Source organism: Microcebus murinus, chromosome X, assembly GCF_040939455.1.
Source record: "Microcebus murinus isolate Inina chromosome X, M.murinus_Inina_mat1.0, whole genome shotgun sequence".
NCBI classification, from domain to species: Eukaryota; Metazoa; Chordata; class Mammalia; order Primates; family Cheirogaleidae; genus Microcebus; species Microcebus murinus.
Window position 1 is genome coordinate 2,419,023 of NC_134136.1, and position 17,707 is coordinate 2,436,729.

The window sequence follows — 17,707 nt, forward strand, 5'->3', positions numbered from 1 at the left end:
CACACCCATTATGTATGTATATACCCATCCCCTCCCCCCACCTACCCAACACCCAATGAATGTTATTCCTATATGTGCACTTATGTGTTGATCAGTTAATACCAATTTTCTGGTGAGTACATGTGGTGCTTATTTTTCCATTCTTGTGATACTTCACTTAGTAGAATGGGTTCCAGCTCTATCCATGAAAATAGAAGAGGTGCTAGATCCCTGTTGTTTCTTATAGCTGAATAGTACTCCATGGTATACATATACCACATTTTATTAATCCACTCATGAATTGATGGGCACTTGGGTTGTTTCCACAGCTTTGCAATTGTGAATTATGCTGCTATAAACATTCGAGTGCAGGTATCTTTTTTATAGAGTGTCTTTTGTTCTTTTGGGTAGATGCCCAGTGGTGGGATGGCTGGATTAAATGGTAGATCCACTTCTATCACTTTGAAGTATCTCCATATTGCTTTCCACAGAGGTTGCACTAGTTTGCAGTCCCACTAGCAGTGTATGAGTGTTCCTATCTCTCTGCATCCATGCCAACATTTATTGTTTTGAGACCTTTTGATAAAGGCCAGCAATAAGTTTTTAAATTGATTTATTGGGTAGATTACTCAAACTTGAGTGAGCTTGGTCAACACAATGAAGACCAGCTGAGAACTGCTGTGCACTGGCTTTTGTTTCAGTTCCATTCCCATGATACACTGAGTGTCTGCTGTGTACAAGGCACCATGCTAGGCTTTCAGGCTTCAGGCTGGCAGACTTCAAGAAATTCTCACAGGATGCAAGGATTCCTGATGTGAAAATGGCCTTGCCTTTAGAGCCAGGCAGACCTAGGTTAAAGGCCCAGCTCCGTTATTGACCATGTGCCCCTTCTGAGCCTCAATTTCGTCATCTGTGATTTAGAGATACTGCCCTCACAGAGGTATAATGAGGATCAAATGACATGATGAATGTGAACATCCTTGATAAATGATGAAGTGCTAGACAAATGTGGGGGTTTATTATGGCAGTGAGGTCACTGGTAATTTAGCTGGTAAGGCTATTAGCACTTCCCAATGGCTTTTATCCTGAGTTACTTAACATCCCCCATAATATGTAATGGCTCCAACAGACAGAGGATTACCAGAAATTATTCTTGAGTGCCTAAAACCAACAAGTACCACCCAGGCCCTGTTCAGAACCTCATTTTAGTAATTAAGAAAATCATATGTTAGGTTCAAGTACCATGTCCATAAAAACCCAGGTTTTTACTTTCTTAAACTACTGCTTGAGGAACAAACCTTTCCATTTTGCTGAACCTATCTCCACTTTCCCTGCCTTTCTGCTGCAACTCCTTCCAAATTTAATGTTTACTTGTGAATTCAGTGTATACCACACCTTTACTCAAACAATGGAAAAAAGAAAGAAAGCATTAATATGGAGTGGCCCTTGTGAATACTTAGCAATAGGCTTCCATTTTAATAAGATTTGGGTTTAGCATGGACATTTTGATCACCTTGAGGGAGAATTCATGTAATTTCATTTTCTTATTCCCATCACCCAAATTAAAATTATATAGTATATTCCAAAATGACAAATAGGAATGTGGCCATAAGCAAGTCCCTTCTCCCCTTTGAGGCTCATCTTTTCCATCATTAAACTGGAATAGTGGGCTTCACTAAGGACCTTTCTGATACTAACATTTTGTGATTCTATGTATGAAGCCACACAGAAAAGATTTTAAGTTTTCATCCCTTTCTTAGATTGGCTGTCCTCTGCTCGAAGAAGTCTAGATAGTGGAGACTTGAGTGCTTTGACTAATAGTAATTAAAGCTACCTCCATTCACACCTACATAAGACACACAGTACATACATACTATAACATAAGATATATTGTGTATCCAAAAGTAGACTGGGTGGATAGATTATTTAGGCAGTGGAAGGTAGAAGGGCTCTCTTTATATCTTAAAGAAACTGACACTTTGCAGCTCATAGCTGCTTGGTCTTTAGGCCTCAGGATCTCTAATCTGGCTTTCTCTGTAATGTTCCATCCACTATTTGGTGATGGGATCTCTTCAACTCAGAAATATTTAATGCATATAGCCCCATATTTCCTGCTTCCAGGCCTACCTATCTGTTCCCTACTTCTCTTCCTAGGAGATCTTGGTGTTTCTGAAAGGATCTTAGGGCTGGTTGGAGTCTCAGCATGGTTTCCTTAAAGACAGTCTCCAGGCTTTCAGCTGCCCATCCATGACAAAGATTGGCCTTTCTTTGTATTTAATACATGATTCATTTCTGGCTACATTTGAAAACCACATATTGCTAATTGCTTCAAGAATTTAAATCTCTTGACTACTTTTCATTTAAGAAAACTCTTATAAGGTGTCAGATGAGGACCTTCCCTCCTGTGAATTAGCTGTGGCTTTTTCACAGCTCATAATGATAATAAATGCACAGCCATTTATCACTTTTCTCAGCACTTTCTAAGGGTACTCTCCTAGTTTCCAATACGGAATGAGAAAGAAAGAATTGTGCTTCCTGCCATCTACTTTCCTGACCCCTCCCTGCTTCCCATTTTCCCTCCCATTTCTGCCCAAACGTTATTTATCTTTGTGTTTTGCAACTATTGAGTTCTCAGCTTTTAGTAAATGGCATCGGCCCTTGTTGATTCCTTCTTCTCCTGGACCATGGAAGGTTATAGGCCTTTCATAAATTTCAGGTAGCAGCCAAAACCCAGAAAAGGAGAAGGAATAAGGAGACCTAAAGCATGTGAGACCCTGAATTGTGTAGCATTTTCTTTATAGGTTCCTCTAGCATATTTGAGAAGTCTCTTTCCTACTAGGAGACTGAACGCTGCATCTGAGAATCAAAACTTAGCAGGTGTACAGGTTTTAACAACCTCTATGAATTCTCTAGTTGGGAGGATAGCTTGGGGAGCCCCTAGCCATGATCTAATGTCGTCATGGACACTGTGAACGCCCTTACAGCTTCTAGGTTTTCAGCCAGTCCTGATTCCAGCTGTTTCATTCTTCTCCATGCTCAAGAGCAACCCAGTATTGCTACCTTCAGATCGCATGTCCTGGATGCAAGAGAGTGATTTTAATTTTGAAATACTATTTGTGGCATGGTTCTTCACAACATTTATGTATCCTGTCTATCCATCAATTCTTCCAACCAGCCACAAAGCTAGTGCTTTTATCTTTTCATCCATTTACTCAGCTATTTATCCATTTAGCAAATATTTATTGAGTGCCAATTATGTGTTGGACACTCTGCTGGGTACTTGGGGAAAGCAGAACTAAATGAGATATAATCCCTGCCCTCAAATATTTAAACAAGGGGAGACAGACAGGGGTAATGAATATATGTTAGCCTTAAAGGATAAATAGGAAATCACTGAGAAGAGACATCCAAGGCAAAGGGCACAGTTTGAATAAAGGCACAGAGATATGAACAAAATGCATTGACGGTTTGAAAAACAGGAAGTAGTTGAGTATGGCTAGAGCTGGGAAAATGGGAAAGTCAAACTGAAACCACATTGAAAATGAACTTGGTTACTATGCTAAGAAGTTTGGGCTTCTGACAATTAAAGATCTGTGACCACGGAACAGAGATGATCATATATCATTTTGTTTATTTGCTTTTATTTTTAAGAAAATTGGTAGCATCATTAATGTTGTATTGGTGAAGGATTACATTTTAAAAAGGGAGACAGTAGGCCAGGTATAGAGAAATGTATAGCCTCAAATTTTGCTAAACATCTAGATTTGGTTTCTGGGGCTAGTTTCCTCTGTTTGGGCTACTGCCTATAAGTTCTGACCACGTACATGAAGAAACTCTGGCCTAGACCAAGGCAACTGGCTTGTATAAGGGACCTGCCTTCATACCAAAAGCCAATTGCCTTGGTGTAGGCCAGTGTTTTCCGGCTTCAGTTCTGAGAAAACTAGTTCCATGACATGCTCCATGAAAAATGATTTCTAAGGTCAAGTAAGTGAAGAAACCCTGCATATTATGGTCCTGCTCAGGACGATTTACAATGCATATTAGCATATCACAGGCCCTGGTGAGTCCTGCAATAAACTAACCTGAGGAGCTTTTGTAACTGAGGATTCCCAAAGTTAATTCAACCATAGGGCCCCTTTTTTCACATAACACCTGTTAACATCCTACAAAACCACTGTTGTCAGGAATACACTTTAGAAAACAGGTATACACAAGCAAAGACTCTCTTGTAAGCAGATAATATCCCTAGCCCTGGTTACCATTTTGCAGATGTGTGTGTCATTGCTTACCGGGAGAATCAGTCAAGAATGCATTAATGATCAAGAAGAGACCATCATTACCACATCTCAAGATTATGCACCAGTAGCTACTAAAGTAAACCGTGTTGAGTCTGTAACATTGTTGTCATACTCAAATAGTCCAAAGCATGGTTATTGCCCGAGTCACCTAATGGCCTCAGGTATACATTCCTGACTCAAGGATCATGCAAAATAAGTTATTTCTAAGAAATATGACTTCTAGCATCACACAGAGTGACCAGTAAATATTTTGGATATCTAGAGTTTAATAGTCCTTTTATACACTGTCCGACCAGCATGTACACAGAACCTCATCATGGTGCTACCACATAAATAACCTCATTGCTAAAGTAGGAGGCCTAGAAATCACAGATTTCTAGAAACCACCCAATGATTCAATTCGCTCTACCTTCTGTTCAGCAAGAAGCAAAGTGTCATAAAGAATTAACAATGTGGGCCTCAATTAGTGATATTTCCTCCCTTTTCCTTTGACCCTCTACACTAGAGCCCTAAAAGTCTTCAGGTTAGAGATACAAGCAGTAAGTCTTAGTTCTGAGAAGTACTGCTTCCCACACATAATTCTCAGATACCTGAGTGCTCCAACAGATCTGCATAACTGAGGCATGCACAAAGGAGCAGAATTATAAATTTTGGCATCAACATGAGCAATGTGTGACTCAGCACTTAGAGCACCTAGGTTTTTTGTTTGTTTATTTGTTTTTTGGGTTTTTGTTTTAAGAGGTCCTGTGATATAGTGAAAATAGTATAATCAACTTAGATACAAATGGGCCCTGTTTCTAATCCTGGCTCTACCCCTTTCTATCTTGATGACCTTGGACAAATCATTACATCTCTCTGAGACTCAGTTTCTCCAACTACACTGTAGGAAAAATAAAATCTCCTTTGCAGAATTGTTGTTAGTATATAAAGAAACTGGTACATAGTAGTCACACAATAGATATCATTATACCATCCATCCCTTCTTGGATGAGAATTGGTCTTTGTGTTTCCAGGTACCACTGGGGCCTGTTTTCCCTCTGCTATTGTAGTGTGGCTTTTGGTTCTTTTTCCTTTGTTCTTTGGTCTCTGAATTACCCTCGAATCAACCCTTGAAATATGCTCTCCATGGCCTAGATTGCCATCCCTCAGTTGGTTACATACACATTGGGTGACACTTTGGAAGGAAGAAGGCATTCATCTGTCTAATTGTAGTTCTCAAGGGAACTTATATATGAAGAGACCAGAAATTCTTTCTCTTAATTCCTTCAAAGCAAATTATCTGGGACAGCACATATATGTTGTACCCTGTCTCTGACCTTTTGCTTTTAGAGAACTATGGTTAGAGATAAGTAATTTTTTCTAATCAAAATATATAATACCCCATATCTGATACCTGAGTAACTCACTTATAAAATTTTCACTTAAAATACTTGAGTTTTTAAAGTATAGTAGCAATAGAAAGATTTTATTGTTGTTTACTTTTGTAGTGAATGCTCAAAAATCCCTCAGTTGCTTTTGAGAGAATAAAATGATACCATAGGCAATATTTTTCAAAGGTGGTAGGCAGAAAGCTAAGAGTACACAGCACACAATAGGCCATATATATATAAAAGCAAGTATTTTCCAAATATAATAGTTTGGTGAAAAAGTTTCATTTTTGTTTATAGCATAACTGCTTGTTTGAAAACATTTTATTTTTTTATTTAAGAAGAATGCCACCCATTGTTATAAATTATAGGATATATTCCTTAAGGCCACAAAAATTTAGAATACTTCCTTATTGTAGTGACAATTTATCTGAGCATGCTTCTTTTTTAGAGACTTTTGTACATCTTTTGGGATCATGTCATTTAGAAGTAGAACTAAGGGGAAAATATACAGCCACCAAAAAGCCAAGAGCCTTCAGATTATCTGTTATTGATAATATTTCCATGACAACCGATATCTAGAAGTAAACTGGAAATAGTACCACTACCCTGGATTACCTCTTTTGGAATCAGGTTCTATCCTTCTGTTTCTAGTTAATCCTTGCTATACTTTTTAGATCTATTAACCCAGGCATGGAAATATCTTCTTCTCCCCTGCTTAACACCCTATCGGACCAATGCTTCTATGGCTGAAGTGAAAACTAATTGTTGAGGAACATTTTAGCCTTCTAGCACTCAGCAATTAAAAACATGTAAGCACTGAGCACCTGCAGAAAACTTGTACTGGCATTTGGAACTAAGAAAAAAATCTGGATCTTGACCAAGAAGAATGGTCACCAGCCCAAGCCTGCACAGTAAGGTGTCATGCTGGCCACAATGAAACTGAAAGAGACTGCTGACTCTCCCCAGGGTGGAAAATGAGGCATGGAAGCTTTGATTAGTGAGCTGTTAGGCACACAGACACTAATTTCAAAGCATTCCCATCTCCAGGATGAGTAATAATGCTTGTAGTATTGTGAAATTGTTTGGCTGCTGCAAGAAATTAAGAAGACCCCAATAAGGAGTCTTTGTTGGTCTTTCAATGACCATAATGAAACTGTTAAATTCTACCTCATTTCTTCCTCCACATCCTCCTTCCCTCCCCACTATTCTTGCCCACTGTGTGCAGAGAAATGCACACACATACATATATAAGCTTTTCAGTATACTTGTCAATAAGGCAGAAAAGAAGGAAAAAACTCCAGGTAAACAATTTTCGATTTTCCCATCTCACCTCTATGTTATAAGTAGATAGCAAAAGACAAAAGGAAACTGCCACTCCAACATATTAAGAGCAACCACCCTTTCTCCTTAACTTGGCATGCTGCCTCCTATGACAGAGGACCTGACTTGGGCATCTGATTATGGAGCCTGCTAGGTGCAAACCCATCTTTAAGCTGCTACACTCAACAGTATCTCTCTTTCATATTAGAACAATTCCCACTTGGCAATTGCAAGCATCTCAACATGACTAGACACTGAAGAAAGGCTGACCTGCCTCATTCAAAATGAGAGCTCTAGAGTGCTCTAGTGGATAGCCTGGAAAAACCTGGCATCTGAAGCTTACAAGCTTAACCTTTTGCTCCTCAACACAGATTTTGATGATGGGGCTGGGGGTACTCTCTTGGTTGCTGACTCCCCCGAGTGGGACCAATAGTGTTTCCCTACCTTACAAGGATGTTGTGAGGACTAGCTCTAGAAGTAGTAGCAGTTACCATTCATGTAGTTGTGAGGATCATGAGTTTTGTTTCCTGTAATGTGACTTGGCATTGGCAGAGTGCTTCTTGATTATTCTTCATTGTATGTTATGGCAACCAGGTACTGACTCAGGAGGATACAGTGAAGCTCGGGCTCAGTCGCTTGCTTTCCCTGGTGTACTGCTGGGAAGAAACTTTGCTAATGGGACTCAAGGTGCCACCTTGAACAAAAAGCCACTGTGCCTGTCTGAGACTCCTGTTGCCATCTTTACTTGTTTATTAGGCAATTCATAGAGTTTTCTCTTAGGTTCCAGTCTTCTGTACCCTTGCCAAGGACTTAGTCAGGGGTGGGGAACCTGCAGCCTGGGGGCCACGTGTGGCCTTCTGGATCCTTAAGTGCAGACTTTTGACTGAATCCAAATTTTACAGATCCAAATCCTTTTAATAATCCTGGGTCCTAGATCTTAGCCTCAGGCCCTATCAGAAGTTCAGTAAACAAGGACCAGATTTCTGCTTCTCCTGAAGGAGAAGCCAGCCAACCCCACTCTTCAAACACACCAGGAGACTAGAGTCAGACAGTTCTCTCCTTATTCCCAAAGTCAAGGTGACTCTGTTTGCAGGAGCTCACACCCACTTGAACCTTTCATAAAGAGAGAAAAGGCAAAATCTGAGAACCAGTACCTTCTTTCCTTGTTTCCTATTGAAGTTAGGATTATGGAAGAAAGTGGATCACTCTTTTCCTCTTACTTCTAGCCTTAGTGCTCCCACGGCCCTCCAATGCTCTCTCACATCACAGGCTAGCCTCTGTGTCAGGTGTGAGGCCCTGTTCTTCTCCCAAGCCAGCCTCATATCATTGCAATGATATTTAGGAGGCACTTTGAATTTGTAATATTTTGCTCTCTCTTTGCCTCAGAGCCTCCATATTAAAACCAGTTTTTTTTCCAGTGGAGAGAGAAGTGGTGTCTATGAGGCCAGAAGCAGACAGATATGAGAGTCAGAAGCACCCTCCCTGCTTTGCCTGGGGCCCGCCTTTCCCACCCTTTTTTCTCTGGTCTCCATCTGCGTGGGCGTGTGCGTGTGCACACACACACACACACACACACAATTATTTCTCTTAACCCTGACTCAGCAACATTCTGGAATAAAGCCAAGGAAGAACTTCGGGAGGGGAGTCTCCCCCTCTCCCCCTCCTCAGGGCAGAATTTTAACCTCCAGGCCAACAAGAAGTTCCCTAATGTGGATTGAAAAGCTAATGTGTTTTGTTTTTTTTTTTTTTTGACTGCTTTCTATTTGTTTGAATGTTGCATATTTCTGCTAGAGAAAATTTCCCTAAATAAAGCCATTAATACACCAATGGTATTTTCTTATTTACAACAGACTGACAGAATTAATGCTGTTAACATTGAGACTTTTTTCTTTTTTCTTTTTTTTTTACCCCCTCTCGTTTGCTTTCCAGGTCATGCTGACCTGTTCGGCTTGGACTGTTTCGCATTTGTTTTTAATGTCAGTTTAAATGTAATTGTAAAAGCATGTATGCTCTAAATTCATGTAGTTACATTTTCCAGTGGAAAAGCCTGGTATTCGAAAGCATTTCCAGGCTCTGCAATTTCACATGAGCAGGTTTTTAGTAAAACCTTGTGCCCCTCACTGAGGATGGCATCTGGACAGTGAGCCTCTTTCTTCTGGCTCAGTAGTCAGAGAGTGGAGACTTGGAAATAGTTTCTGCTGGATTCTGTGCTTTGGCAAGGATGTGCAGCATTGCGTATCATTCTATTATTAATTACGTTTACTCCTCCATGAACTAAAAAACATTAGACTAAATAGTCCAACATAAACCTTGAAAGATAAAATTTGATATTCTTTCCCCTGGCTATTTCTCTGACCAACAATTGGGACTGTAAGGAGAATGGGGGCGTGGGGGGAAGAACCAAGGAGCCTTCTTGCCTGAAGGAATTTGGCATACATTTATTAATCCCACTTGGTTGCACCCCCTACTAATCTCTCACTCCATGCCTGCCAAGGACGGACTCTGCTCCCTGCCTCTTGTCCCTGTCCTAGTTCTTTCCCATCCATCTCCAACTCCCACCACTGACCCTTCTCTCCAGTAAAATGCTACTCACCCTGATGAAATGCAAAGAATACCACCACCCTAGAAGAGAGTATACCTGGTTTTAACTCTTGCTTTGCCAGTATCTAACTGTGTGACCTTGAGCACAACTTATCTTTGGCCTTCAGTCTCCTCGTCATCAAAATTCAAGATTGATTTGAGAGGGAGAAGGGAGAGACAAAATCTCAGGCCTTCAAACTCTCTTTTGGAAATGGAACCTTTCATTCAATTCAGACAAAACCTGACATGGAGTCTCAGATGTAGGTACAGAATAAACCACTGCTGCTCTTATTTGAAAGTAGGTGAGGCACTTGAAGCCACATGTTAAGGCCTACTTTGCCTTCTCTCACGGGCCCTTGAGGAAACTTGCAGGACTCTTGGGGTTCTGCTACTGTACTAGATTGATTCTTCTAACCCTAACTCTCTCTTCTATTAGATTCCAGTCCTTGTGGAAAGTCTATGTTTCATCAGTTAGCTTTTTCACAAAGAAGTTCACCTGCTTGGTATAAAGGGTTTGAAGTGGAAGTGTAGCAATGTGGAGCTCAATAATAGCAATAGTAACAGCCATCACTGATTGACCTATAAACTTCACTCTGTGCCAAGCACTGGGGACACATCCCTGTGTGGAAAATCACAACAACCCTGTGACATAGATCCTGTTATTATCTTAAAATTCTGAAACCTGTCAATTTGGTCCTCAACCCTTGGCTGGAGACCATTTGCCCAAGATGGAAGGCCATACTTCTCAGTTTGCCACCATACAATTTCTCAGAATGTTTTCTAACTATAGATTTGTCTATTTTTTATACACTTTTACAGAGTGCAGAGCACTTTCACTGGGTTCATCTCATTTCCTCCTAAAAATAGTCCTATGCAGTAGTTAAGCCAGGTCATCACCATTATATAGATCAGAAAACTGAGGGGCAGGAAAAAATCAAGAGATTTGTTCAAGGTCACACACCTCACGAGACTCTGAATACCACCACCAATAATAATAAGTCCTTTATTGTGAATAGCATTTTAGAACTTTAATGTCAGTATTGCATTTGGCCTCTTGGAATTCGCTGCATTTTTCACTACGCATCTGTCTTGGAGAGTCCTTCTGGTGGTATATAATCTGCTTTCTACTCTCAGGCACCACCACAGTGTCTATATTCCTTGTAATAACTTTATGAGTCAGGCACTGATATTATGCCCATTTTACAAATGAGCTACCTGAGGTACAGAGAGGCTCATTCTTGCTCAAAGTCACACAGCTAGTCAGTGATAGAACCAGGGTTACAGATGAAAGAGTCTGACTCCAGAATCTTGGGTCTTAACTTCTACACTTTATACATGTGTAAAGAAAGTAAGAGCCAGAGAAGGAAAGAGACAGTCCTGAAGTCCCACAGTGAGCTCCCTTGGCTCGTAATCGAGTATTCCTCTAACCTTTAAATCCTAAAGTCATACAGTGAGATCCTCTGACTCCAATGCTAGTAGATGGAAAGATGACTGGCCTGATTTAAGCCAGAGGCCACAAACTGCCTTTCCCCAGGCCAAAATTCACCTGCAGAATTCTGTTTGTCCGATGAAGTGTTTGTTTAGGAAATTGGCATAGACTGCCCCTAAGCAGGGCATGGATCAATGTCACTATCCCCAACCCTCCCTATTTATGTTCGCCAGGCATATTTGGTCATTTATATATCTGTCTGACTTGTGAAGACTTTTGAGTTCATGACCCTTAGATTTAAACATTATAATATATAAACACTGTACACACGCATGCACACATGTATTCATATAAGTATGGCCTAGTCTGGTTTCACAAGGAATTTGCAGCCCTGCACCAAACATACCTTTATGTTTACTTAGCATTTAGAATTACATTTCAGATCTGAATTTAGTTTTATAGGCAGTCATGTGCTGAAGAAACTAGGTTATTGTTTTTATTTCATAATATGTCACCCTTGCTTTCCCTGCTATCTCTGGTTCCCTGTCAATCTTGCTTTCTGCCCTTCCCCATGCCTGAATCAGGTTACCTGCAAGCCATTTTACTCCTTACTCTTTAGGAATGGATTGAGAGTGAAGAAACCATTTTAGAGGGCTCACTATGTGCCAGGCACACTCTTATTTACTTCTCATCAGTGTTCTAATAGATGGGTATGGCAGCACCCCCATTTTACAAGTGAGGAAACTGAATTTTAGAGAAGCTAAGCAGAGGGCTCAAAGTTATTAGGCTAGTAATTGACAGGGCTAGGATTTGAACCCAATATTGTCTAACTCCAAAGCCTATTCTTTTGCCTTACATCACACTTCTGTAAGGAAAGTGTATTTGTTTTCTATTGCTGCATAATATATTGCCATAAATTTAGCAGCTTCAAACAATACCCATTTATCAGTTGTAAGTCAGAAATCTGGCACAGCATGGCTGGATTCTCAGTCCAGGGTCTCACAAGGCTGAAATTGAGGTGTCGACCAGGCCACGTTCTAATAGGGAGCTCAAGCTTCTTTTCCAAGCTCACATGTCTTTGGCCGCTTTGCGGTTGTAGGACTACGGTTCCAGTTTCCTTTCTGGCTATCAGCCAGAGGCCATGCTCAGCTCCTAGAGGCTGCCCTTATTCCTTGCCATGTGGATCCCAACACCTTCAAAGCCAGTGCCAGAGAATCCTCCTTGCATTGAATCTCTCTCACTCCATGAATGCCTTTTCTGGAATAGCCCAGTCCCTTTTAAGGGCTCACCTGATTAGGCCAGGCCCATCAAGGATAACCACCCTTAAAATTCGACTACATTAGAACATTAATTACATCTGCCCAGTCCTTTCACAAAAACATCCAGATTAGTGTTTGAATGAATAACTGGAAGGAACTGTGTGTACTCCAGAGTCCTGGAATCTTGGGGGCCATCTTAGAAGTCAGCCTACCACAAAAACTGATTCTTTTTTGTTCCAAATTCTTTGGTGAGATAGGAGGAAGAGATAGATTCTTGACTTGAAACAGACAGATTCAAACTTTCTAAGACTTTCAAAACTTCACCTCACGTTTGCCTCTCCCTTGCTCATGGGTGAGAAGGCCTATATCTTTGGGGTGGCAAGGGATAATACTGGAGCAGCCTAAAAGTCACAGAGCTAGAGAAGTTACAGATTAATCAAATTTGCTCCTCCTTAGGAATGCAGCATGGAAGCTTATTTGAAAAATCTTTCTCTGGTGAAAAATCTTTCACCCCCACAGGGGTCTGATGCTCCAGGGTTGAAAAGTTAGTTCCCCATAGGATCCAGGCATCACATCAGGTTAGGTGTTCAGTGCCCTAAAGAACAGGTTGGGATGCAAAAGCCCCTTGCCAATGGCCCTTTCTTGTCACTGCTCTGACCCAAGATAAAAAGACAGGGAAGAGATTCTGAGCAACTCACATACCATCAGAACTATCCACCTTTACTGTCCCCTTTCTCCATGCTTCATCACTCAATTTAAGTAAGCCAATGAGTCTCTGCCTTGACACAGTGGCTGGCTGGCCTGTATCTCACATGAAAGAGTTAGATTTGATTCTGGGGCTCAGGTGCAGGGGGCAGGAGGGGCATGGGGGCGGCCTTCATGAAAGAAAACAAGGCCTTGGGCATTGAATAACAGCTGAGGCTAGCAAGCCTCATTGTCCAGCATTCCAAGTCGTCTAGCAACATGCTGGCCTCTGCCGTGGAGAGAGAACAGAGGATCCCCCGGCAGAATAAATGGAATCTGATTTCAATTACGTTCAGTACAGTCAACCTCTTCAGGCAGAGAGGCCAGAACACCTGGTGCGGCTAGGGCTACTATGGCCACAGGGACAGCACATTACCCAGGTCCTGGAAGCAAGTGGAAATGCAGCTTCTCTTCCTTGAGCAGATGCCATATAGGTCTAGGGGAGGAGGATGTGAAAATACCAGCCAAGTAAGTTTTCATTGGCACTGTACAAAGAAGGAGGAATTATTTCATCTTGATGGATTCTCCCCACAGTCTCTGCACATATTGATCTTGCTTATAATGAGTTTGCTTACGTCTAGGAGTCATCACCCCACTGAGATCTGAGTCATTGGTGGGGAAATCAAGGTGACAGATTATATATCTCACTGATCACACTCTGTATGTCTCTCCACCTTTTGAAAAAGCTCATGGATTTATCAGCATATCATTTATTTGCATTCATTTCTTATCAGTAGTTTTAGTAAGGTGCTGCAAATGGGACAGCTGCCATAGAGAGCAGTCTGTATTCACAGCACTATTCAATAGAGCCATCTAAGTTGACGGGAATCTTCTATATATGTGTTGTCCAATAATGCAGCCACTAACTACATGTGGCTTTTGAACACTGTAAATGTGACTAGTTGAGACTGATAGATTGCATTTTTAATACTTTTTAATTTTAATTAATTTAAATTTAAATAGTTACACGTGGATAGTGGCTACTGTATTGGACAGTACAAATCTGGAAGGAGCTCAGAGAGGCATGTACTGAGATAGAACAGGAATGAATTAGTCAAAAAAGAGCCAGTGTGGCATAGTCAATTCTGGATTAGGACTATGAGCCCTGGTTCTGATCTCAGCTCTATCACTAGGTAACCTTGCCTTCTCTGGCTTCTGCATCCCCATCTTTGACTTGAAAGGTTGGACTGACATCAAAAGTCTCCTGAAATGGTGGACAAGGACTGAATTCAATTTTGGGATACACGAGTTTCAGGAAGATTTTAAAAGGCTTGAAGGTCTGAGTTAGGTGGGGCAAAGGCAATATATGTAACCTAAACATTTGTACCCCTGTAATATACTGAAATAAAAAAATTATGAATGCCTTCTAGGGCTGTGTGTGGGGGGGAGGGGGGTGTAGCATTCATTCCAGTTTGCCAGAGTACCAACTATTCTCCTACCCACACATGCACATACACATACCACTGTATTACCTATGTAGACTCTGAAAGTATTTGAATCTGTCACCCCTGGACAAGATGATTTCTAAGAACCATTCCTGTTTTGTCATACTATGAATCTTAAGCCATTATAGTGCCCCAAATCTGTTTCAGTCTTCTGTTTCAGCAGATGACTGGAGTATTCTCATAGCTCCCTATCTTTTCCCTTCTGGATTTGATGCTAGTTACTGAAGTTTGTAGTCAAGGGTGAAGAAGGGAGGCAGGCAAGATATAACTCCAGCCCCTCTCATCAACTCTGTTTTTAGATTAAAAGTAGGGTTCAAAGCCTCAAACTCCTTGGGGAGGTAGCATGATATAGTAGAGAGAACATGGGCTTTGTAGTCAGCAGACCAGGTTTAGATAATTGGGTTCTCTTTCTCTTTTTTTTTTTTTTTTTTTTTTTGAGACAGAGTCTCACTTTGTTGCCCAGGCTAGAGTGAGTGCCGTGGCATCAGCCTAGCTCACAGCAATGTCAATCTCCTGGGCTAAAGCAATTCTCCTGCCTCAGCCTCCCAAGTAGCTGGGACTACAGGCATGCGTCACCATGCCCAGCTAATTTTTTGTATATATACATTTTTTTAGCTGTCCAGATAATTTCTTTCTATTTTTAGTAGAGATGGGTCTCGCTCTTGCTCGGGCTGGTTTCGAACTCCTGACCTCAAGCAATCCTCCTGCCTCGTCCTCCCAGAGTGCTAGGACTACAGGCGTGAGCCACCACGCCCAGCTGGGTTCTCTTTCATGATAGCTTTGTTACCTCAGGTTACTCATTTACAAAACAGGGATAAAAAAATAAAAATCCTTAACCTTCTAAGATCACTGTGGATTTAAATCAGGTAATGTGTTCATGAAGTGAAGGCCTTGAAAAAATAGTAGCTACCCTTATTTCTCTTAATTAACTCGCCCATATGGCTGATTCCACCTCTCTCCTCTCCCAGGCTGGAAAGGGGACTAAATGGTCTGACAACTCCTGAGCTCAAAGCCAGAAAGCACCTGTGATGGGGAAGGCAGAGTCTTCCTGTAGGAACTGCAGCAGGGAGCAGATTCTGTAGGCACTACCAGTCTTTAGAGCTATGTCCAAGAACCCATGTTCACAATGGGTTCACCAGATGACAAGATATTGTAGGGGGGCAAGCCTCTAGCCCTGGGATAAGATGGGCTTGGCCCAGACCATACCTTCCAGCCTGTGCCCTTGGTGGGAAGTGGGAGTTGGCAGTGGGTGTGCATATCTCCTTATTACTGGCTGTGCCCAAGCCCTGCAGAAATGATTGTTAGACAAGGTCATCTTGCACTGATGGTTGGTTTTCCAGGCTTTCCTGTTATTTTCCCCTGAGTTCTTCTCTACGTTCCTCTTGTACCACTGACTACACCATTTTCCTCTTCCCTACCCTAGTTCCAAACATGTAATCCATTCTTGCAGCAATTTACTGAGTGACGCTATGATTGGAGTTTGCATTGAACCACTGATTTTTCTAATTAGAGCTGAAAGTCAGTTTCAGATATGTATCTGTCTCTGCAGAAGCCAGAAACAGAGAAATAGTAGGCTTTGTTGCATTTATCCATTTAAATTGAGCAATCAACTTCTCTGCTTTATACCCTTTTATTTATTATTATTATTTTTTAAAGATTAAAGTGGTTTATGGTCCTTACAGTGCAACTGCCTATGCTAGACCTCAGAGTTATGACCTTTTCAATTATTTCTGTCAATATAAATGCTACAGAAAATAGCACAAAGTAAACATCAAGATGCACAAAGACATCTAAATTGTGTATATGTGAGCATATGGGAAGGATGGTTCTTAAACTTTGAGTTTTGGATTATTGTGATTGTTTTAAATACTGTTATTTCTATCATTCTTTGTAATGGCTGCCTCCTAGCATGGTTCCCAGTTTACACACAGATGGTTGAGGCAGAGACATTCTGTCATTTGTCTGATACTATTGGAGATTTCAACCTTTCACCTCCCCCACCTTTGCTAAAAAGAAGAAAATCGATATGTGTGTTACAGTGCATGTTCAACTGTGGGTGTAATTCTAACAGCATCTGAGGCTGTTTATAGTGTTCAGTGGGAAATGGAACACCAGAAAATTCCCATTCATTGAGCCCAAAGTGAGTTGATAGAATTTGGTAGTCTGAAGATGGAAGGGATTGATCTTCAGGGCTTTTTTTTTAAAAAAAACCCAATTCCCATATGATGCTTGAATTCTTAACCTTATGCATCTAGTTTCTGATCATTTCCAGTGGCTTGAGTGCCTGGCAAGCTTTCTGTCTTCAGTGAGCTTTAACTATCAAAACGTGTGTGTGTGTGTGTGTGTGTGTGTGTATGTGTGTGTGTGTGTGTGTGTGTGTGTGTGTGTGAGAACACAGGCTCTTAGAGAAAGAGTGAGAAAGAGAGAGAACACTAAAATCCAAGTCACTATAAACCCAAAGAAAAGTCTAGTCCTTCAGTAGGTCTGCCTTTCTAGTCTGTTTCCCTAGCTATCTGCTAGACATGCTAGACATAGGCACATGTACGTCTCTTCTTTGATTTACCGCACTAAGTATTTGTCTATTGCCTATATGAGAAAGCCCAAACATCATAATATGATATGCACGCCCCTTTAAAATCAGGCCCCATCTTTATTTTCAACCTCATAAATAGCCACTTTCCCGACATATGCAATATACATTTCAGCTACACTGGTCTTTAGTTGTTGTTGCCCTAAACACTCATTAATGCTTTTGTTTATGCCCTTTCCACCCATCTCTGCCTGGTGAAATCATCATCAATCTTCAAATTCTAGGTCAAATGCCACCTTCTATGTAAAACGTGTTCTAATTGCATCTAAGCAGAGATTATTGGTTTCCTCTTTTGTTGATGTTTCTGTTGTAGCATTTATCAGTTTGACATTTTCTAGAATTGTTTGTGGGCATTTATTTCTCCTATCTCAGACTTGGCCAGGGCCTGTGTCCTTTCTGTCACCCAGAAGCAAAGGTCTAACAATGGATGTCTGTTGAATGAATGAATGCATCATGAATGTATTAGTAAATGAGTTAATTGAAGGGCCTAGGTATGAATACTGAAGGCAGAGAATATATTAGATTGATCTGGCATAGAGATCAGGGGAGAAGGTAAGATATTAAAGTTTGGGTTTAGCAGGAATTTGGGATGATGAATCATTCATTCAACCAGTGTTGAATGAGTACTTGTCCTTAAGGAGTTTAGAATCTGTGACCAAGAGAATGAACATCTTCATTTTCTTAGCTCAGGCA

General features: G+C 41.0%; 1 protein-coding gene across 2 annotated transcripts in view; it reads left to right on the top strand.

The window, feature by feature from the left end:
- Positions 1-17,707, top strand: part of AR (androgen receptor) — a 172,916-nt gene that overhangs the window by 136,602 nt on the left and 18,607 nt on the right. The window contains exon 4 of one of the 2 annotated variants that reach the window (XM_075999318.1): positions 2,134-5,869. The exons of the other annotated variant lie outside the window; for it this stretch is intronic. Within the exon in view, the coding sequence (XP_075855433.1) occupies positions 2,134-2,195 (62 nt within the window). The 3' untranslated portion in view covers positions 2,196-5,869. Of the gene's footprint in view, positions 1-2,133; positions 5,870-17,707 lie in introns of those variants that run through there. 2 annotated transcript variants of the gene reach the window in all.